At 45.3% G+C, this 22,968-nt stretch overlaps 1 protein-coding gene across 6 annotated transcripts in view; it reads right to left on the bottom strand.

Moving 5' to 3' along the window:
- The window catches only part of EBPL (EBP like), a 95,530-nt gene that overhangs the window by 71,784 nt on the left and 778 nt on the right, over nucleotides 1-22,968 (bottom strand). For 4 of the 6 annotated variants that reach the window (XM_044926958.2, XM_044926957.2, XM_044926961.2 and 1 more), the window contains exon 2: nucleotides 2,222-2,291. In XM_044926958.2, the coding sequence (XP_044782893.2) occupies nucleotides 2,222-2,291 (70 nt within the window). Of the gene's footprint in view, nucleotides 1-2,221; nucleotides 2,292-2,475; nucleotides 2,542-7,810; nucleotides 7,900-22,968 lie in introns of those variants that run through there. The other 2 variants (XM_044926960.2, XM_044926959.2) reach the window with 2 other exon arrangements.

Genomic DNA, 22,968 nt, shown 5'->3' with positions numbered 1-22,968 from the left:
TTTATAAATGCCACACAGCAGTGTTAATTGTATTGACTGTGTCATACATTACATCCCTAGTAAGAATTTATTGTATAATTAAAAGTCTGTACCTTTTGAACATCTTCATCTAATTCCACCTCTCCCCAGCCCCTGCCTCTGGTAAACACAAATCTGATCCTTCTCTAAAATGAGTTTCAGTTTTTCAAATTCCACATAAAAATGAGATATTGTAGTTTTCATTTTTTTCTGTCTAGCTTGTATCACTTGGCATAACGTTCTTCAAAGTCCATCTATGTCATCACAAACTGCAGGATTTCCTTCTTTTTATGGCTGAATAATATTCTGCTTCCCTGGTGGCTCAGGTGGTAAAGAATCCACCTGCAATGCAAGAGACCCAGGTTCGATCCATGGGAAGGGAAGATCCCCTGGAGAAGGGAATGGCAACCCACTCCAGTATTCTTGCCTGGAGAATTCCATTGACAGAGGAGCCTGGCGGGCTACAGTCCATGCGGTTGAAAAGTCGGATAAATACAATGCAAGTTGTTTATCTACTCATCGGTCAATGGACACTCAGGTTGTTTCATGTCTTGGCTGCTGTATAATAGATACTGCTGCTATAAATAAGAAGTGTAGATTACCAATCACTCCTGATATTGAATCTAATTCCTCACCCCCCACCCTTTATATCAATACCCTGGCCTGCCTTTAGCAAGGATCCTGTTGAGTCTATCATCAGTCCCCCAGCCTTGATGTTTCTTCTTAATAATTTTCCATCCACTGACTCCGACCCTGTTCCCAGCCTAAAAATCCCTACCTATCCCTGTATTTAGGGCTTCCCTGGTGGCTCAGATAGTAGAGAATCCGCCTGCCTGCAGGAGACCTGGGTTCCATCCCTGGGTTGGGAAGATCTGCTGGAGAAGAAAATGGCAACCCACGCCAGTATTCTTGCCCGGAGAATTCCATTTGGGGGCTTCCCTGGTGGAACTAGTGGGACAGAACCTGCCTGCCGATGCAGGAGATGTAAGACACGTGAATTCGATTCCTGGGTTGGGAAGATCCCCTGGAGGAGGGCATGGCAACCCACTCCAGTATTCTAACCTGGAGCATCCCATGGACAGAGGAGCCTGGCAGGCTATACTCCATGGGGTTGCAAAGAGTCGGACACGACTGAGCGACTGAACATGAACCATGTCCCTGTATTAAGGGTTGAGCCAATCTCTCTCCCACTGCTGTGGTCTCTGCGGAATCAAGTCTTCCTTACCATCTTTAACAAGTTCTACACCCTGGTGAATCAAAGGACAGTCCACAGATCAATATCCAGGAGGCCTTATCCCAGACCCTCTGAATCAGAATCTGCATTTTAACAAGAACCCCAAGCAACCTGTGTCCTTCTGTTTGGCTGTGCTGGGTCTGTGTTGTAGCACACGACTTAGTTGCTCTGAGGCATATGGGATCTTAGTTCCCCAGCCAGGCGTCGGACCTGTGTCCCCTGCATTGGAAGGTGGATTCTTGACCACTGGATCACTAAGGAAAACTAGTTAATATCTCTGTAGAGCAGGAAGAGTCCTGGAGATTATCTACAAGAATGTATATATGTTAACTGTAGCCCACCAGGCTCCTCTGTCCATGGAATGCTCCAGGCAAGAATACTGGAGTGGGTTGTTATGCCCTTCTCCAGGAGATCTTCCTGACCCAGGGATTGAACCCAGGTCTCCCGCATTGCAGGCAGATTCTTTACCATCTGAGCCACCTGGGAAGCCCATACAATATATATACATTTATATACAAATGAATGTTAAAGGTATGGAAAACACCCAGTTTAAATACTGCAGACTCCTCACTCTGCACTCACTGCAAACATTTTAAAATACAGCTTTATTGAGATAGAACCCATGTGCCAGGTCTGTTTTTTCTTAAATCTGTTTAAAGTATATTAATTCAACAAATTTTAGTACATTCCCAGATTTGAATCACCACAACCTCACTTTATGTTAGTTTCTACTTCCCAAAAGAAACCTGTACCCATTGTTAGTCATTCCCCATTTCTGGCCAAATCCCGCTCCCTTCCTGCACCCCTAGGCACCCACTAATCTGTCATCTGTCTCCATAGATCTGTCTCTTCCAGACATTTCATGCAAACAGAATCACACAACGTGGGGTATAGGTACTCATTTAATGGACAGCCGTACTTGGAACTGACCCCTCACATGTGGCAGTGCCAGCGTTTTACATTACTCACACAGTGAAGCAATCAAGGCATCTGAGTCTGTGATGTTTCCCACCATAGACAAGTAGACATAAGGGCCTTCCTGGAGAGAAGAAAAGGAAAACATGCTCTAATTCAGCATCACACCCACAGGATGGCACCGGAGGTACACCCCTGTGCGGGCAGCACCCCTTGCCCAGCGTGCAGGAGCACACGTCCCGGCCGGCACCCTCAGCCCCGCACCGCGCAATCCCAGTGTGTATGGGTGGGGGCGGGTGAAGGCCGACCTTGGAAATGAATCCATCCGAAGTGAATGTTCATATAGGAAGTGCTAGTTTTCAGTGACTGGCATTCTAAAATCAGAGGTGTGTTCAGATGGGGAAAAAAAGTAAGCTGAAAATTTTGTCCAAGAGTCTAAATGTTATAGTAAATAAGCTGAATTCTGGATTAATCCAGAAGTACTTCAGAGTACTTCATTGCGTCTCACCTCCAAAAAACCCAAGATCTCTCTTAACAAACGTGGCATTTAAGTATCACTATCAGAGCAGAAACTAGATCATTCCTCCTGCATAAGAGCAAATTCAGGAAAATTAAAAATGCTTACAGGCTATACTTAAAATTTTGGGTAAGGAAATCTCTGCAATTATATTTAGCATTTCCTCATCAGAGAAATGTTCCTTTGCCTAAAATTTCAAAAACTGGATTAACTAGGATTCTCTAAGATATCTGATGATGTTCCTTTAAAAAATTTTGTTGCTGGTCAATACAACTTTTTTTTTGTTGTTTCTTTTTACCAAAACAATCACTTATATGACATCCAAACAGTGTCTCTGCCTAAACCCTAAGCTCACTTCTAGTACAAAACTTCCCAGAGGCTACCAGTTTTAACCACTTCTAAATGTAGTTCTGGCAACAATCTTCATACTTACATTACTATTTCTATTACTATTTCTTTGTGCTTAGTCGATCAGTCATGTCCGACTCGTTTCGACCCCATGGACTGTAGCCCATCAGGCTCCTCTGTCCATGGGGATTCTCCAGGCAAGAATACTGGAGTGGGTGGCCATGCCCTCCTCCAGGGGATCTTCCCAACCCAGGGATCGAACCCAGTCTCCTACACTGCAGGTGGATTCTTTACCGTCTGAGCCACCAGGGAAGCCCAAGAATACTGGAGTGGGTAGCCTACCCTTTCTCCAGGGGATCTTCCTGACCCAGGAATCTAAATGGGGTCTCCTGCATTGCAGGTGGATTATTTACTAGCTGAGCTACTGGGGAAGGCCCACTATTAACTGCCCATCCTGAAAAATTACAATATAAATTATACTGTTTCCCCTTCCCTTCCCTCCATCCAATTTTTGATAATGTAGGGGAGGAAAAACTTCTTCCTCCCCTCCTAGGTTCTGTAAGCTGGTTTAAGAATTAATTGACATAAATGGATTAAAAAGAAAAGCATACACATTTGATTTACTATGTTGACATGTACATGGGAATCTTCAAAAGGAAAATGACCTGAATAAGCTGTCAGGCCCCAAAACTCATACGCCTTTTTACCCAAAGACCAGTAACTGCAGGGATGTGAAGAGACCAGGGGGCTTGGGCTGAGGAGTACTGTCCCCAGGAAATACATGGGGAGAAACTAACGGAAGACAAGGGTTATTTGAGTCGGGCTATTTGCACAAGACCATTTCAGCACTGACTCCCAGTTCCCAGTGAAATGAACGTTCTTTTTCTCCTGGTAAAGGGAGAGCACCTTTCTCAAGGGAAATTCAAAGACCTGATTTGAGCTAGAAAGAGGGAGATCAGAGTGCCCTTCCGCATCTATTGTTCTCAATTGTCTTCTGTTCAAAATCATCAACGTGCCAAAGTGGCAATAATTTGGAGTGGTGTGTTCTGAACTCTTTTAACAGCTACATGCTGCTGCTGCTGCTGCTAAGTCGCTTCAGTCGTGTCCAACTCTGTGCGACCCCAGAGACGGCAGCCCACCAGGCTCTCCCATCCCTGGGATTCTCCAGGCAAGAACACTGGAGTGGGTTGCCATTTCCTTCTCCAATGCATGAAAGTGAAAAGTGAAAGTGAAGGTGCTCAGTCGTGTCGGACTTTTAGCGACCCCATGGACTGTAGCCGAGTTCTCTTTAATTCTTCTGTTAGTTATCCCGAACTTGTAACTTCAGGAATAAGCTTCAAACCTCACCTGACTCCTTCATCAGTGCTGTGCAGTATATGGACTTCTGTGATATCAGGCCAGTATGAGAACCCCCAGCAAGCTCTCTCCCACTCCTCCCCACTTCTCTCAGCCTCTGTTCACTTTGTACACTGCTGAGATTGATCGCATTTCCATTCTTGTTCTGTAAATGTATTTGTCTTCCTCATTTTATCTGTTAAGTAGATTCTCAAAGCTGAAAAGTCAATCAATGCTCTATTGACAATATGGTGATTATATAATCAGTGTTCATTGGAAGAGGCCACAACTTCTTACTCTACAAATCAGTATTTCTGTCACTTAAGAAGAATGTGGCAAATGGAATATTCTTTCTTACCTTCATACATCTCTCAAAATCATGCTACATTTTAGTTTCCTTCGACTTTGGGCCAGGACTTTCTTATATTTTGGTTTATGCCACAGTTTGTAATTGCCTTTCTCTCTAATTGAGAGAAGAAACCCTACTTTCTCCCCATCTCATTAACATAATCTTACAGCTTCTTGTCCATTCCACTCTTTGCTGAACAGAGGCTTGAAGCTGGCTTCTCTTTTCTTCCTTTAAAAGATTTATTTATGTATTTATTTATGGCTGTGCAGGGTCATCATTGCTGTGCTCGGGCTTCCTCCAGTTGCCGGCGAGCGGGGGCTACTCTTTCTGGAGGTGTGAGGGCCTCTCACTGTAGCGGTTTCTCTTGTTGTGGGGCACAGGCTGTAGGCACACGGGCCTCAGTAGCTGCAGTGTGTGGACTCAGCACCCGTGGCACACAGGCTTAGTCGTTCCACAGCAAAGTGGAATCTTCTTGGATCAGGGACCGAACCGGTGTCCCTGCATTGGCAGGCGGATTCTTCTCCACTGAGCCACCAGGGAAGCCCTATATTTTCCCTTTGCTTAACATTCTGTAAGTTACCTAATAGGTAAGTGTGGTTTATTTCAGAGCATATATGAAAATCCCATTCCTTAAAGGAGATAAAAAAAATTACATGAGATAATGTTTTTAAACAAGAAGTAGTCCCTGTCTACTTTGTAGCTCCTTATTCTCACCAGCTGATTTTTTTATTTTTAGCAGAGCCATAGGAAGTCCACATCACTTCCCTGGCATGGCTGGGGAACTTTCTAGACAAAAATACATCTGCTGGACTGGCCAGTAGGGGCAATGAGGCTGAGCTGAATATGACTCTCTGTGGGGCTCAGTCCACCTATCTGTGAGATAAAGGACTTCCCAAAATTAGACTGTTGATCTCATGACTTCCACGAGCAACCTCTTCAACTGAGCCATCTGCAAACCGGGACCCTGACATCCTATCTGGTTCTTTCTTCAGGAGGAACTCTGTGGGTAAATGCAGGATGGGGACCTGGATCTAAGATCAAGATCAAAGTCACTGGAAACATTAGTTACTATTTGCCAAGAGCCAAAATTACCTGTAGAATTTTAGAGAATGGAAGCAGACTTACTTCCTCCCATGAATTCATATTTTATATCAAATGAACCACAAAGCCCTTTTTCTTCCCTGTTAAAATTATTTCCAGGCTCTGGAAGATGAAATTTATACTAACTTGCAGAATAAACTTGGAAGGTTATCAGCTCCAAAAGTCTTTAATCATACTATATGGTGAAGAACTAGCCAGCCAGAACCAAAATTCATGTTTGAGCTCAACAGCTACCTGGAGATTTTAAGGACCAGATGAAAGGTGCTTGGTAAGCAGCAAAGGCCATCAGTAGGGTGTTGCTTAACTGGGAAGGAGGGCCTGAACAGGTGGAGGGGTAAGCACCCTGTGCTGCAGGCTGGAGATCTGGGTGAGCGTGAGCAAAAAAAAAAAAAAAAAAAGCAGATTTTATTTCTTCTATTCCCTGCTACCTTGACCTCTCTGAGTTTCAACTCCCTCATCGATAGAAAGCAACAGAGTAAAGCTCTCAACAGATGTTTGATGAATGAAGAACTGAATGAATGAGCGAGTCATGAGCAGAATTAGGCTAGATCTTCACCTTTCGCAGAGTGTCTCTTACTGACTGGAAACCCTGAGTGCGGCACTTGGTCCTCTGACCTCGCTGAGCGGTGGCCCAGGTGGAGTGCCGTCAGAGGAGGGCCAGGCACGGAGGAAGGGGGCCCCATTGAGGGTTGTGGGGTCAGAGCCTTCTAAGCCCCAGCCTTTCAAGTAGGAGTGGGCTGTGCGTCCCACACCTGCCACCGGTCATCAGTCACGGGAAGGCCAAGCTCGTGGCAGCCCCCAGGGCAGACTCCCTGACTGACTGGGCTTGAGGCTGTCGCCAAGAATTTCGGAGTGAGTGCAATTATTCCTACCACTGTCTGAGAGGCAGACACCTGTCCCCTAAGAAGCACAGCCTGAATTTTTACAGAGAAACTCACTCAGGATGCAGGGGCAACATGACAGGAAGTCTGGGTTCCCTTGAAAATACTTCAGCAATAATGAAAGAAAAAGGAAGGGCAGGGGGAAGAGAGGGAGGGAGAAAAAGGAAAAGGTGACAAATGAAGCAAGTGCAGCAAAATTTGAAAACACCAAACCTGCTCATTACACTAGTCTCTCTACATCTGTGCATGTTTAAAATTTTTCACAGTAGAGCTTAATTTAAAAAAAGATACATGGGACTTGCCTGGTGGTCCAGGGGCTAGGACTCTGCACGCTCCCAACTCAGGGGGCCCAGATTTGATCCCTGGTCAGGGAAATAGCGGAGAAGGCAATGGCAACCCACTCTGGTACTCTTGCCTGGAAAATCCCATGGACGGAGGAGCCTGCTGGGCTGCAGTCCATGGGGTCGCTAAGAGTCGCACATGACTGAGCAGCTTCACTTTCACTTTTCACTTTCATGCACTGGAGAAGGAAATGGCAACCCACTCCAGTGTTCTTGCCTAGAGAATCTCAGGGACGGGGGAGCCTGGTGAGCTATGGGGTCGCACAGAGTCGGACACGACTGAAGTGACTTAGCAGCAGCAGCAGGGAACTAGATCTCACGTGCCACAGCTAAGACCTGGTACAACCAAATACATAAAATAAATACTTAAAAAAATATATATATATAGCACCTTTTCAAACTGTTCATGGTTAGATAGCATCACTGACTCATTGGACATGAATTTGACCAAACTCCCAGAGATGGTAAAGGACAGAGAAGCCTGGCGTGCTGCAGTCCATGGGGTTGCAAAGAGTAGGATATGACTGACTGAACAACAACAACATACAGCACTTTGTCAAAAATGAACTGCTGTCCCTTGCGTTTCTGGGTTCCTGACTCAGGACCCTATGGTCCCAGAGGTCCTCTGTCCTCACACTTCTCACCAGCCCCAACATGTCCTACACACACACACACACACACACAAGGATAAAAAGCAAGGAGAGCCAATGACCATGACCGCAAAAAGAAAGGGAAAACGGTCTTGGTGTTTGCATTCCCTTTTCAAATTACCTGTGCCCTTCTGGTGAACGAACAGCCATCGACATGCTAGGCCCCTGTCCTCCTGGCTCCGGGTGACAGGCTGAGTGAATTCTCCACGTTGTCCGGTTAAGTCTGCAGAGAAGCTGCAGAGTGGGCTTCCACTCACTGTGTGTGCATGCTAAGTCGCTTCGGTCGCGTCCGACTCTGTGCCTCCATGGACTGTAGCCCACCAGGCTTCTCTGTCCGTGGGATTTCCCAGGCAAGAATACTGCAGTGGATTGCCATGCCTTCCTCCAGGGGATCTTCCCGACCCTGGGATCAAACCCGCGTCTCTTGCATCTCCTGTACTGGCAGGCCAGGTCTTTACTGCCAGGGCTCACCCTGATAAGGGCTCTTTTCCTGTTACAACTCACCTGTCCTTGCCCCACATCGGTGCTCCCAACCCCCACAGCATGCTGACTTTCCGTCACACTTTTCTTTACTCTTCCGACATCCTTTCTGGTGGTGTACCTTTACCATTTTAACTATTAAAAATTATTGAAGTGATACGTGCTGTAAGTTAAAAAAAATTTACAAAAAGCTATAAGGTAAAAGGTAAAAGTCTCTTTCTCTCCCAATCCCCAATCCCACCTGCCAGAGACATCACTGCTTGAGTTCCACGGTAGCCTTCAGGAAATTCTTCATGTATATGTTATTATATAGCTACAAATATTTAAAATACTCTCTCCCTGCCATTAGTTTTCCTACTATCAACCTAGAGGGTGATGAGGACAATTCCACAATGTTTATTGACTTAAAAGATTTTAAGTTCAATGTATCAGGAATTTTGGTTTAAAAACCATTTAATTCATATTAAATGCTCCAAAATGGGACTGGACTATACCGTCTAATTGAGCTGCTAACAAAATCAACTTAAAAGCTAAAATGAATCATGGCAAATAAATTAAGAAACAAAGGCAAGACTTCCCCGGCAGTTCAGTGGTTAATACTCTGCATTTCCAATGTTCAATTCCTGGTCAGGGAACTAAGATCTCACGTGCCTTGAAGTTGGGGGGGGGGGTGGGGGGGCGGGGGAAGGCTGGTCTCATCTCATTTTTCACTTAATGTGTTCCAGACATGTAGTTCTAACAATGCATTTTATAGACTTTGAGACAGCTACAAGTCAAAGCTCAGATTTTAAAAACATGCTTGAGCTGGGCAAGTTTCTGCTATTTATAACTCAATGACCAATTGGTAAAGAATGCTCAATTTACTCATTTCACCCTTAAAGAAAAATTTTTATAAGCCTTTATAGGCTTTATAGAAATAAAAGAGAACATACATTTTCTTCTTGTAATTTGTGTTTGTATTTGTAAAGGCTGAATTTATAGTTAAATATATTTGCAAAGTTTAAAAAAAAAAAGTGTTTGAATGAAGAGCCAGAAAAACTGCAATGCATTAAGAATGGGAGAATAAAGTGGAGTAAGAATAGAATCAATACATAAATCCTGTCCAAATGTATTAGCATTTACTGATCTGACTCATAAAACCTCAGCCTAATCGGACTTGATTTTTCCATGTCATGGCAACAGCACACACCATTGTTTCTGGAAGGATCAGCTGCTTCAGCCTCCTACAGCCCCTCAATGACAAGGTTTATTGACTTCATAAATATATGCTGCCCAGCTGTCATCCGCTTAATGAGGCGACGACTTCCATTCGATGGAACCATTCCATTCGGTCCTAGCAGGCGGGCTGTTGCCTGATATTAACAATGGACCATGCTGGCCCTTTTAGAAGTTCGGGTACCACACAGCCACACAAGTTCTATTGTTCCTACAACATGGCAGCTTAGTGTTTGCTTTAGGACTTAAAAACCACTTCTCCCCTTTAAAGAATATACCCTCCTTTGCTGAGGCAGTTACTTCTTAGATTTGAAACCTTCCAAGGCTCATCGTTATTGGTCATGTGTATTATTACATGATTACTTAGGGATTGGATGAAAATTAAAACTTAATCCAAGTAAGAAGGATGGTGAGGAGGGGTCACAAAAGGGACAGAGGAAGGATGAACATTTACTGAACTCTGCTAAGCTCTGGGCACTGTGCCCAGTGCCCTTCATCCTTGCTATTCATATATGGTCCACAGACCACAGCTCAGGCACCAGCTGGGAGCTTGTGTGGACTATCAGACCCTAGCCCAGACTTACGGAGATTCCTGGGCACAGTCAAGTTTGAGAAGACCTGCCCTAAATTACCAAGTTTATTTAATCCTTTCAACAACCATTCGAAGAAAACATTAGTTCCATATTTTATGTCTACAAATTTGGGGTAGACATCTCAAATTTGGGTCCTGATCTCGGACTTCCAGGCTCCAAAACTGTGAGAAAGAAATTTCTGTTGTTTATAAGCTACCCAGTGTGTGGCATTTTGTTGCAGCAGCCTAAAGAGACTAACATAATAAGGAAACCCAGAAAGAAAGTTTCCTTTCTCCCTCCCTCCCTTAAAAAAAAAACAAAAAACATTATTTTGCTTTTTATTTCTCTTTGCTGCCAAAAGAGTTTAATGCAAAATACAAGTATGAGTAAACAATGAAATAAATAATTTCCCCAGTGCTCAGCAGTAAAGAATCTGCCTTTCATACAGGAGCTGCAGGAGACTCAGGTTTGATCCCTGGGTCGGCAAGATCCCCTGGAGGAGGGCATGACAACCCACTCTAGTATTCTTGGCTGGGAAATCCCATGGACAGAGGAGCCTGGCAGGCTACAGTCCATGGAGTCGCAGAGAGTCAGACACGACTGAAGTGACTTAGCAGCAGCAGTAAAGAGGGGAAAGCACTGTAGTGAGAATTTTGGTTTTTCGGTATATGCTCTGCAAAGCCTCCTCAGCCTGTATGTCTCACACATATTTAATGCACATACTCTGGTGGTGCAGTCAGTAAAGAATCCGCCTGCAATGCAGGAGACCTGGGTTTGATCCCCGGGTTGGGAAGATCCCCTGGAAAAGGGAACAGCAACCTGCTCCAGTACTCTTGCCTGGAAAATTCGATGGACAGAGGAGCCTGGCAGGCTCCAGTCCATGGAGTCACAAAGGGTCGGACACAACTGAGTCACTAAACCACCACGATTATTTCATAATGCACATATCTTTCTTCCTTCCCCTCTGCATCACAGAAAGGATTTCCAGCAGGAAATGGGGCGCTGCCCAGGATTTCACAGGTGGGAAGAGACAGAGCCGGCCGCACCAGCACACCTGTCGGACCCCAAAGCCCATGCTCCCCCCGCCTTCCCACTCCGCCCCAGGCTTCTTGAGTCAGAGCTCCTCTGGAACAGCGCCGAGTAACCAGCACTTGAAAGGCAGCCTGTGGTGTGAGTGAAGGTGAGTGACAGGGCGGAAAAGAGCCAGGAAACCACGCCGTGGGAAACGGCGGAGCTGCGGCTCAGCCTCCCTTTGGGCTGCAGAAGACGGCACAAGTAGGACCCAAAGAAATCTCAAGGGGGCTGGTCTCAGCTCAACATAAGGCAACATTTTCTTGTAACGAGCTATTCCATTTGGGAAAGATGGCACCCACTGAATGTTTTCAAGCACAGGTGGCTGACCTGAGGACATCTGTCTGGACTATGAGAGAAGTCCTATTTCAGGGGGAGACTGGGCTACTTGGCTCCTGAACGCCGCTCCCAGACTATGGCAGCATTCTCACTTTCCACACGCGGTACCGGGCGTTCCTCTGGATGTGTGGGGCACGACGCACCCTGTGCCCGCCACGGACTGGGCCAGGGTCTACACTGCGACAGCCGCTCCTTCGGCTGCGGGTGCCCGGATCCAAGGATCGGGAGCGACAAGGAGGCAGTCAGCGCACAGGCTGGCGGCTGGCCTACGAAGCAGCCCTTGCAAAACATCACAACCTGAACGGACCCGACCTGGGCCCGTGACAACATTCTTATTCTCCGAGAGCACCAATTCAGAAAGAGGGCGTGAAGCCAATCTGATTCTGACAATGAGTATGTAGGAGAGGTCAGGAGAGGCCCAGATCAAGTCAACACTCTGAATAAAGTCAAGCTGCCAGGAAGCACGGTGTAGTTGTTGGATTGGGCTGCCACAGAAAAGTACCACAGATCGGGTGGCTTAAAACCGCAAGCACTGAACTGTGCCTCAGTTCTGGAGGCTGGTGTGCAGGATCAACCTGTCAGCAGGGCCGCTTCTTCCCAGGGCTGCAGGGGGAATCTGTCTCCTACCCCTCTCCCCTATACCTTCCAGGGGTTTGATGGTACTCTTTGGTGTGCCTTGGTGTGAAGGAGCCTCACTCTGATCGATGCCTTCAAGTTCACGTGGCGTTCTCTCCCTGTGTCCAAATTCCCTCCTTTATAAGGAACCAGTCATTATTGGGAGAAGGTCCATGCTCATGACCTCACTTTAAGCGAGGAAGTATTATACTGTGTTCTACTTTTACGGGGATCGCTATCCCAAGGAGGTAGAAGGGGAGAAATGGGAAATGGGACCAAGGAGAGGCATGAATCAGGTAGGAGGCTACCTTAGTGGGTTTAGCAACTTAGTAAAGCTGCTTAGTAACAAGCTAACTGATGTCTCATTCTTACACTTGTCCAAAGACTGTATGAACTATTGCTTCTTTGGGGAGTTCCTCTTGGGTGAGGAGGAAGAATTTATTCTGTGGTTCCCAAAAATCATTGTCAAAGGTTCAGCCCGTGGGCAGGGGTGTGGGAGCCAAGTGGGACCCCAAGACCCCACACCTGAGTGGCATATGAGGGGCCTGGGGCAGGGGCTGGAAGCAGAAGCTGCCTGGATGGGACCTGGTGAAGCTGGAGTTGGTAGCCGTCATGGTGGCAGAAGCAGAGCAAACAGTCAAGGGTCAGATGAAGCCAAGAAGATCTGAGAGGTACCTGATACAATCTTGCTATCTCCTACTGGACGACTGGGGGAAAGCAGCTGATGGAACTACAAATGGGGATCACGTTTCTGGGATCTTCCAACACTGGTTTCCCTTGGTTTAGTCACTCAGTCGTGTCCGATTCTTGTGACCCCATGGACTGTAGCCCACCAGGCTCCTCTGTCCAGGGCGTTTCCCAGGCAAGAATACTGGAGTGGGTGGCCATTTCCTTCTCCAGGGGATCTTCCCAACCCAGAGATCAAACCTGGGTCTCCTGCATTGCAGGCAGATTCTTTACCAACTGAGCCACCAGGGAAACTCTTAGCTTCCCTTAGAGTAAGCAACTATACTTTTCAGGCTTCATTCTGGGTAAACACTTAAAACAAGTGCATAAAAATGTACAGAGAACATTCTACATAATTGCCAGCAACTGGGAAAAGCCTGTAAGTCCAACAATTTAGGATTGGTGAAAAAGATTATACATGAAGTATAATGGAATCCTAAGCAGTTATTTAAATTTATGAGGTATTAATAGTTCAACAGACTCATACAGATGGCCACTGAACACAGCTAAATGGAAAAAAAGCAACAAAGAATGAATAATATGATCCCATTTTTTCAAAAAGGATCCTGAAAAATATTTGTATGTATATATATATTCATATAAATTTTTAAGAATAGTAACAATAATTATCTCTAGGTAATTTTAACTTTTCTTCCTTGTAGATATGTTATTTTTTTTACAATTATTGTGGAAATAAATAAACAAATTTTGTTTTAAAAGACTGTCTGACATAGAAAAAGAACTGACATTTTAACCACTTTTCTTTTTGCCTTGTGGCATATGGAATCTTCAGAGAAGGCAATGGCACCCTACTCCAGTACTCTTGCCTGGAAAAATCCCATGGACGGAGAAGCCTGGAAGGCTGCAGTCCATGCTAAGGGTCGGACATGACTGAGTGACTTCACTTTCACTTTTCACTTTCATGCATTGGAGAAGGAAATGGCAACCCACTCCAGTGTTCTTGCCTGGAGAATCCCAGGGACGGGGGAGCCTGGTGGGCTGCCATCTATTGGGTCACACAGAGTTGGACACGACTGAAGTGACTTAGCAGCATATGGAATCTTAGTTCCCTGACCAGGGATCGAACCCATGACCCCTGCACTGGGAGGGCACAGTCTTAACCACTGGACCATGACGGAAGTCCCAGAACTGACATTTTAGATATCTGAGCAATCAGAGGCTTAAAATGCAAATGGTAGATGCTGCTAAAAATTAAATGAAAAGAATCACTCTTTCATTCATTCAGTATTAACAAATATTCCAGAATAGCTCCTACAAACCAGGCACCAGGCCAGGTTCTCGAGATAGAAGAAGTCAAAACAGTTACAAATTGTGTTTAGTGTTATAAAAGAAAAAAGATATTTCCCTGGAATATTTTTATTTCAAAGGAAGTAAGTTTAGTTGCATTAAAATTTTTTGAAATATTTACAGGCTTTCTCCTTTTACAAAAGATTTTAGGTTAATTACAACAAAACATTCCACTAAATGGTAAAATATACATAAGAATTTGGATCGGGGACAATAAAAACATCCATATGTAGACTATCTTTTGTTATTATAGAGCTTAAATATGGTTCTGAGCATCCAAGCAGCCAAAGTGAAAAGGAGAAACATTTATTTTGTTCTTGCCGTCAGAGAGAAAGAGATCAATTTTTTAAAAAGAAACTAAGCTTCTCCTAGCCCTTATCTGCAAAGGAAATTTCTCATATAAGAAATTTCTCATATCAAGTGACATTAATAAATATTATTAATATTTATATTAACAAATATTATTTTCCACATGAAATAATAAGAAAAAATCTGCTAATCCATAAACTCTGAGAGGACAAGGGTCATCTAATTTGTTTGTATCTAGACACAGGTTCCCCAGCAGGCACTCAAATTTTGTGGAAAGGAGGAACAATATGTCATTCTGAGATGTGGCTACATGGACAGCTATCCCAATTGCTAAGGAACATTCTTCATCATGTTAGAAAACAGACTGAATCCTGATCTGTAGAAGTTCGAGGACTGTCTACCACCCTAAATAATGGATAGTGGCTCATTCTGGGCGCTATTCTTTAGGCTTTGACACCATAAACAGAACCACCAGAAGATTATATCTGTAACTAAAGTTATGTGTATGTATGTCTATGTATCTACCTAGATTGATCATAAGGAACTGGCTTAAGCAATTGTCGAAGGCTGACAAGTCCCACGACCTGAGGTTGAGTCAGCAAGCTGGAGACCCAAGAAAGCCAATGAAGCTCTAACCCAAGCAGAGGCCTGAGAAGAGACGGAACCAATGGTACAGATCTAGTCCAAAGGCCAGCAGGCTTGGGATTCAGGAAAAGTCCTTGTTTCAGTTTGAGTCAAAAGGGAGTAAAAAGCCAATGTCCCAGCGTGAATGTCTCCCAGGTAGGAGGCTTTCTTTCTAACTTGAGGGAAGACCAGGTTTTTGTTCCAGTCAGGACACCAAGGAGATCCAACCAGTCAATCCTAAAGGAAATCAATCCTGAATATTCATTGGAAGGACTGATGTTGAAGCTGAAGCTCCAATACTTTGGCCACCTGATATGAAGAAATGACTCACTGGAAAAGACTCTGATACTGGGAAAGATTGAGGGCAGGAGGAGAAGGGGATGACAGAGGATGAGATGGCTGGATGGCATCACTGAATCAGTGGACATGAGTTGAGCAAACTCTAGGAGATGGTGAAGGACAGGGAAGCCTGGCATGCTGCAGTCCATGGGGTCGCAGAGTCGGAACGACAGAGCGACTGGACGACAACAGGCCTTCAGTTGATGGGATGAGGCCCACTCGTGTTACGGAGGGCATTCTGCTTTACCAATGTACATATTAACTTCATCCAAAACACCTTCACAGAACACCCAGAATAACGTTTGTCAAAATATCTGGGCACCCCATGGCCCAGTCAAGGTGACACACAAAATTAACCAGTGAACCATTACTCTTAACACACAGCTAAACCCCTGTGACTCACCAGGCTTAGCCAACAGCACAGGACTATGAATTCATTTACCAGAGAGGATATCTATCTTAGAGCGAAACTGATGAAGATAATGATGCCAGAAATGGAAAGGAAAACAGGAGCCAGCAACAGACGGCGAATTAAAAGGCAACTTCAGACCTCATGACAAAGTAGTGGGAGGAAGACAATTTTAGAAAGTCCCAAGATCAGAGGCTGAAGTTATTGCTGTGAAGGCAAAGAACAGATGGCAACGTGAAACAGAAAAGGGTAATGTCCAAAATACACCAATTAATAGGGAGGTAAGCAGCCTCAGGATTTCTTGAAGAAAGATGACGCTTGGGCGTTAAGGCAGAATGAATGGAGAGACTACAGAGCCCAGATGTTCTGTGACAACCGTCCTGCATCCTGATGGACAAGCCCAAGTGCTGCTCCACAGTCATGAGGGTGGGAATGGCTAGCCTAGGGGTCTGAGCAGAGGACCAGTGGCAGAGTCAGGCCCATCCGATTCCCCTCGCTTCATGTGGCTGGGCAACCCCAGCAACACGTGGGCCCGCACACAGCTCTGCCATCCACCCTCCCCTGGACCAGGCTCCTGCTCACACATGCGCTCAGACCTTCCCACCTTAAACCCCAAGTCCCTGGCTCTTGCCACACCTTTTGAACTTTTCTTTGTAAACAAGGAAGAATAAAGGGTGTTGCTCAGCACCCAGCTCTGTGAGGATGAAGTCAACAGCGGCTGCAGTTGCTGACGGACTGCGCTCCCTGAGAGGAACTCGGGGTGAAATGCAGCATGAGACACACTGTGCTTCAGAAAAACAGGCCCCCGAGATTGTAGGATGCACGTCTCAGGAGGAATTCTCATGAGTCCAGATTCAAGCATCTTCACATGTATGGTTGGACAAGCATTGATACTGTTACCTTGAGCTATCTTGTTTTTTTGTGACCAGCAGTGATTTTTTTTATCGAGGACGTGTGCTTGACTGCATGTCTTCCCTAGCCAAAACCCATATATATGTTCTTTCGTGGCAACCCACTCCAGTATTCCTGCCTGGAGAATTCCATGGACAGAGGAGCCTGGTGGGTCACAAAGAGTCGGACACAACTGAGTGACTAACTTTCTTTCTTCTTTCTTTTCCCCTATCTTTTGAGGGCAGCTTCTTCTGAGCTCCTGAGAGGCTGTCTCCTGGGCCACTCACAGTCCTCAGTAAGGTCCCTGAATTAAAACTTAGACTCACAGACCTCCCTGGTGGTCCCGCAGTTAACAATTCATCCGTCAATGCGGGGGACATGGGTTCGATCCCTGGTCGGGGAAGATGCCGTGTGCTGTGGGGCAACTAAGCCCACAAGCTTAGAGCCCGAGCTCCCCAGTAAGAGAAGCCTGAGCACGCCAGCTAGAGTGGCCCCGCTCTCTGCAACTAGAGAAAGCCCACGCAGCAACAAAGACCCAGTGCAGCTAAAAAAATACCTCTATATATTAAATAAATTTTTTAAAAAAGCAACTTACACTCACAGCTCTTAAGTCTGTCCATTTTTCTTCAAGTCGGCACACTCCTGCACTGTCCTTCCTTCCACCACCAAATCTCCTCCAAGTCTGGCATATACTTCCCCTCTGCCCCACCTGCTAAGCCCTTGCCCCTGGCTGCTGGTGCCCCCATTCAAGCAATGCCATCTACATCTACTTCCTGATGGCTGGTCCCAGAAGGTTCAGCCTTCACCTTTTTTGAACATTTTATTTTTGTAACAGTGTTGCACATTTCACTGTGATCCTGAAATTCCCTTCTTTAGCTCCCAGGACCCAGCACTTTATCTTGTTCTTGGCCTTGCCCCCAAGATTCTTCCTGGATCTTCCTCTTCCTGATTGTTCAATAGCAATATCAAAAGACTCTGCTGTCCTCCGCAGGCTTTTCACCGTTCTGTTTTCTCTTATTCGGAAGTCACTCTCCCCAGGGCTTCCTACGCTCCTCCAGTCCAGTGAAGAACTTCCAACTCTCTGTTCCACCCTGACTCTGCCTCTCCAACGGGTCTTACATTTTCAGCACCTTCCAACCATTTCCCCTCAATTACACCCTGGAGTCCCAGATTCACAGTTCTAAAATCAGACTTTCTTGTCCTTGTTAACATTATCAACATTATCCAAGCCAGCCAAATTCTAAACCCCAAGATAATCTCTACTCCCGACGTATATATAACTGGTTACTCTGACTCATAAAATTCTTCCCTGCAAAGTCTCTTGTATTTCGCTTTCCTCCTCATTTTCACTTTCATCACCACCCAGGCTCAGCTTTCTTCTCATTCTTAAAATACTGCAGTCACTTTTAGCTGATCTTCTTGCCCTGAACTATCCTTTCCAATTCACCCTGCATCTGTCAGGAGATAATTTTCCATAAAGATCTCCTATTCTTGCAATGTCTGGCTGGGGTGTCTAAGCACAGGCATCCACACTAGTTTAAGAATATTCCTGGTGGTCTCATGCTTAAGAATCTGCCTTGCAGTGCAGAGGATGTGGGTTTGATCCCTGGTCAGGGAACTAAGATCTCACATGGTGTGGAGCAATTAAGCCCAGTGCCGCGACTTCTGAGCCTAAGCACTAAACCACTACTAAATCCCACGGCTCTGGCGCCCATAAGCCACAACTAGAGTTCACGCGCCACAACCAAGATCCTTGGGTCGGGAAGATCCCCTGGAGAAGGTAATGGCAACCCACTCCAGTATACTTGCCTGGAGAATCCCATGGACAGAGGGGCCTGGTAGCTATAGTCCATGGGGTCGGACTGTCCAAAGAGTTGGACATGACTGAGCAACTAACACTGCAACTAGAGAAAAAGCCTGCAAAGCAACAAAGACCCAGAACAGCCCAAAATAAATAAAATTATTCTAAAAAGAAAAACTAACATATTAAAAAAAATAATCTATTAAAAAAAAAAAAAAGAATATGCACGTAAGGAGACATTCCAGAGTAGTAGGGCTTAGAGACCTCTCCTTCCTGAGACGTTTCAGGGTAGTGAAGATAAAGCCCTCACCTCCTCTTCCTCAGAGAGGATCTGTTTACATTCCTGAGTAAAGATAAGGTCTTTCTCTAGAGAGAAGTAGGAGCAGGTCACCAGCAGCTCCACAGAAGATGGGAACCTAATCTGGGGATTGTTCCTCTCTGTAATGCGCCCCCGGCCTGTGCAAGTACCATCTGGCCCTCACTGCCTTGCCCTGTGGAGCCTGGGCAATCAACAAGGCTAACTTCACCTGAAAAGGTAAAATCTCAGCCCCCTTACCCTGTGACGTAATACACCACCAACAAATTATGTTTTGAAAGATCCGCTTTGGCCACCTTACTTCCTTGACTGAAACACTTCCATGGCTTCCTTCCACAGAATAAAACTCTAAGCCGTATCTGTAATTCAAGTTCTCTTTCCAGTTTGTCCCCCTTCTTTATATAAGGGACTTAAGAATGTGTGGATCTGAGTATCCCAGGGGGTTATGGAAGCAATCCACCATAAATACTGACAGAGGACTACAGTCATGACAAAGAGAGAGAAATCAAAGCCGATGATAATCATCTAGGTCTGCAGACATCAGCTAGAGACATATTGCTAGAGTCTTACCCTATGTAAATCTTCCATTCTAATCAATCTGGACTTCCACAGGTTCCCCAAACAGGCATACACACCCTGCCTCCAGCTCTGGCCACGCCTGTGCTCAATCACTCAGTTGTTTTCAGCTTTTTGCGACCTCATAGATATAGCCCACCAGGCTCTTCTGTCCATGAGATTCTCCAGGAAAGAATATGGGAGCAGGTTGCCATTTCCTATTCCAGGGGATCTTCCTGACACAGGGACTGAACCTGGATCTGAGTCTCCTGCATTGGCAGACAGATTCTTTACCATGAGTGCCACCTGGGAAGCCCCTGGCCATGCCTAGAATGCTATACTTAGATCACAGATGAGGGAAAACCCATGAAGCACCAGGGCAAGAAACACCCATAGCACCTTTTGAGCAATGGTGAGCCAAACCATTGATTTCTTCATGGATGTCACCACGGCTCCCATCAGACAGGAAACCAACCAGCCCTCCATCCCAGCCATAACTGATGAACTGAAGGTCTGAGCTGCAGCCCCAGGTAACCAGTGTCTGATTGGACATCAGGGAGCTGAACCATCTCTGGCAATGCTTGGTTGAATCTCTTTGCAACAGGGGAGCTGGGCATTTTATGCTGGCCAGCAGACCCAGACAGCACCTCAACTTGAGAAGTCAAGTCAAAAGGGGTGAGGAGAGACAGCTCAGGTTCCAGCGGGAAGAAGTGAGCTGGGGTTTCAGACCTCCTTCAGTCTTTCTATTCAAATCTTAGGTCCACCCACATTTCTGGGTATTCTCGAAACAAACTCCCAATCATCTCAAAGATAATATGGACATGCATTTGCCTGGTAGGCCTCAACCACTTAAGAGCCCTTCTCACAGTCTCTAAGATATGTGTACCAAGACGCTGGTTGAAGCATTGTATGTAAATAGTCAACTTAACCAGACATTATTAATGGGTGTGCTTTTATTTATCATATTTCATTATCAACTGAAAGATACAACCTAATTCCAGAGACATAAAATATCAGGGACTTCCCTGGTGATCCAGTGGCTGTGATTCCGCACTCTCCATGCAAGGGGCCCAGGTTCAATCCTAGTCAGGGAACTGGATCCCACATGCTGCTCAAATAGTTCGAATCCCACAAGTAAAAGACTCCGGGTGCTGCAACTAAGAGTTGGTGCAGTCAAACAAATGAATAAATATTTTTTAGTGGTGGTTTTGTAGCTAAATTGTGTCGGACTCTTGAAACCCCATGGACTGCAGCCCACGAGGCTCCTCTGTCCTTGGGATTTCCCAGGCAAGAATACTGGAGTGGGCTGCCATTTCCTTCTCCAGGGGATATTCTTGACCCAGGGATCGAATCTGGGTCTCCTGCATTCCAGGCAGATTCTTTACTGACTAAGCCATAAGGAAGCTTAAATATATATATATATATATATTTTTTAAATATATTTTAATACATCAATAAAACAACCCACAGTAGTTATGCCACTGATTGTTGTAACCTACCAAAAAAAAAAAAAGTGCCTTTTAGAATTAAGGGATTATTGTATGTATTCAAGGTATGTATTCAGGTCCCCAGTGGCTCAGATGGCAAAGAATCTGCCTACAATTAGGAGATGCAGGAGACATGGGTTTGATCTCTGGGTTGGCAAGATCCCTTGGAGAAGGGAAGGGCAACCCACTCCAGTACTCTTGTCTGGAGAATTATAAGAACAGAGAAGTTTGGCAGGCTATAGACCAAGGGGTCACAAAGAGTCAGACACGACCGAGCAACTAACACTTTCACTTCAAGGTATGTATGGTATGGTACACTCAAACAGTGGGATGTTTTGCAGCTGAGACAGGTAAATAGCACAAGATGGGTCCATGGGTGGTGGTGTGGGGAAGAATTTCCTTCAGAATAAAGGAGAGTGGGGCATACATGGGGCTACACCTCAAGGTGCCAAGTGGAGATGTATCCAGTGCTTCCTGGCAGTCAGTGCTTAAAAAGCAGGCTTTAATTTTAAACCAGGTGGTGAACATGTGGGTGTATGTTTTAGTGTTTTGATACCCTTTTTGTGTGTCTAAAATATAATACACTTTATGTGGGCCTTGTAACCTGTTTTATTGCCCCTGTCCCTTGGACACCTTGTGTTCAGCCACGGCTTAAAAATTCTTTAGAGACTCCACTGGTGGTCCAATGCAGGGCCACGGTTTGATTCCTGGTCAGGAAACTAGATCCCGCATGTCGCAACTAAAGATCCTGCATGCTGCAACGAAGACCAAAGATCCCATGTGTTGCAACTGAGACCCCGCACAGCAAAAAAAAAAATCAATTCTATAAATAAAGGAGTTGAGGGAACTATTTACTATCTACAACCTCCATAAGTTGACTATTAGGAAGGAAGGAATTTCATCATTCCACTCCAGCAGTATCTGATATGTGCACATATCCAACTGAAAAACATCTGCAGCCCTAGGTGGTTATCCAAAACTCTGCTCTTTCTCAATATTCCAGTCCTCCCTCAGACAGGGACTGTTTGCCAAGCATGCCAAAACCCACAAAAGCTCAAGTCACTCCTGTAAAAATGGTGTTTAGTTCAGTTCAGTTCAGTTGCTCAGTTGTGTCCGACTCTTTGCGACCCCATGAACTGCAGCACTCCAGGCCTCCCTGTCCATCACCAACTCCCGGAGTTCACCCAGACTCAAGTCCATTGAGTCAGTGATGCCATCCAGCCATCTCATCCTCTGTCGTCCCCTTCTCCTCCTGCCCCCAATCCCTCCCAGCATCAGAGTCTTTTCCAATGAGTCAACTCTTTGCCGGAGGTGGCCAAAGTACTGGAGTTTCAGCTTCAGCATCATTCCTTCCAAAGAACACCCAGGGCTGATCTTTAGAATAGACTGGTTGGATCTCCTTGCAGTCCAAGGGACTCTCAAGAGTCTTTTCCAACACTACCGTTCAAAAGCATCAATTCTTCGGTGCTCAGCTTTCTTCACAGTCCAACTCTCACATCCATACATGACCACAGGAAAAAACCATAGCCTTGACTAGACGGACCTTTGTTGGCAAAGTAATGTCTCTGCTTTTGAATATGCTATCTAGGTTGGTCATAACTTTCCTTCCAAGGAGTAAGCGTCTACCCAACACTATATAAATGCTACATAAGTAGCTGTAAATACAAGGTAAATACCATGTAACTAGTTGTGGGTGAGGAGGGGGAGTTGCGGGGGGGGGGGGGGGGGCAAATTCATCTTGGAAATTTCTGGAATTTTTTTTTTCTTGTATTTTCTATCCTCCGTTGATTGAAACCACCGGATAGGGAGGAGAACTGATTGTAGAGACCCTGGCTTCACATTAGCTTTGGGTTTGCCTAGATTTAACCAAGGTAAAATTGGCAAAAAAAGGAAAAAGATATTTTGCCTAGTTTAACAAAAGGCTTTAAGAAGAGTGTGTGCATGGGAAGTGGGGCATTTTCAATAGACTCCCTTAAAAGCAACCGTCCTGGCCATACAAAAAGTGAGTTGAAGTTTTAAGGACAAGTTTCCTAAAGCCTGGCATGAAATAAAGTGCAAACTTTGGAGTCAGACTAATTAATAAAAGTTATGCCGAAAATCACGCCAGCTGTGTGGCACTGTGAAGTCATCTAACTTTGCAGGGCTTCTTTCTCTGTAAAATAGGGACAATAATAAGTGATTTATGGGGTTTTCGCAGGTCAGAAATTTTAAACACAGTACTG

Source organism: Bubalus bubalis, chromosome 13, assembly GCF_019923935.1.
Source record: "Bubalus bubalis isolate 160015118507 breed Murrah chromosome 13, NDDB_SH_1, whole genome shotgun sequence".
NCBI classification, from domain to species: Eukaryota; Metazoa; Chordata; class Mammalia; order Artiodactyla; family Bovidae; genus Bubalus; species Bubalus bubalis.
Note: the sequence above shows the minus strand (reverse complement) of the source record. Positions and strands in the feature narration are given on the sequence as shown.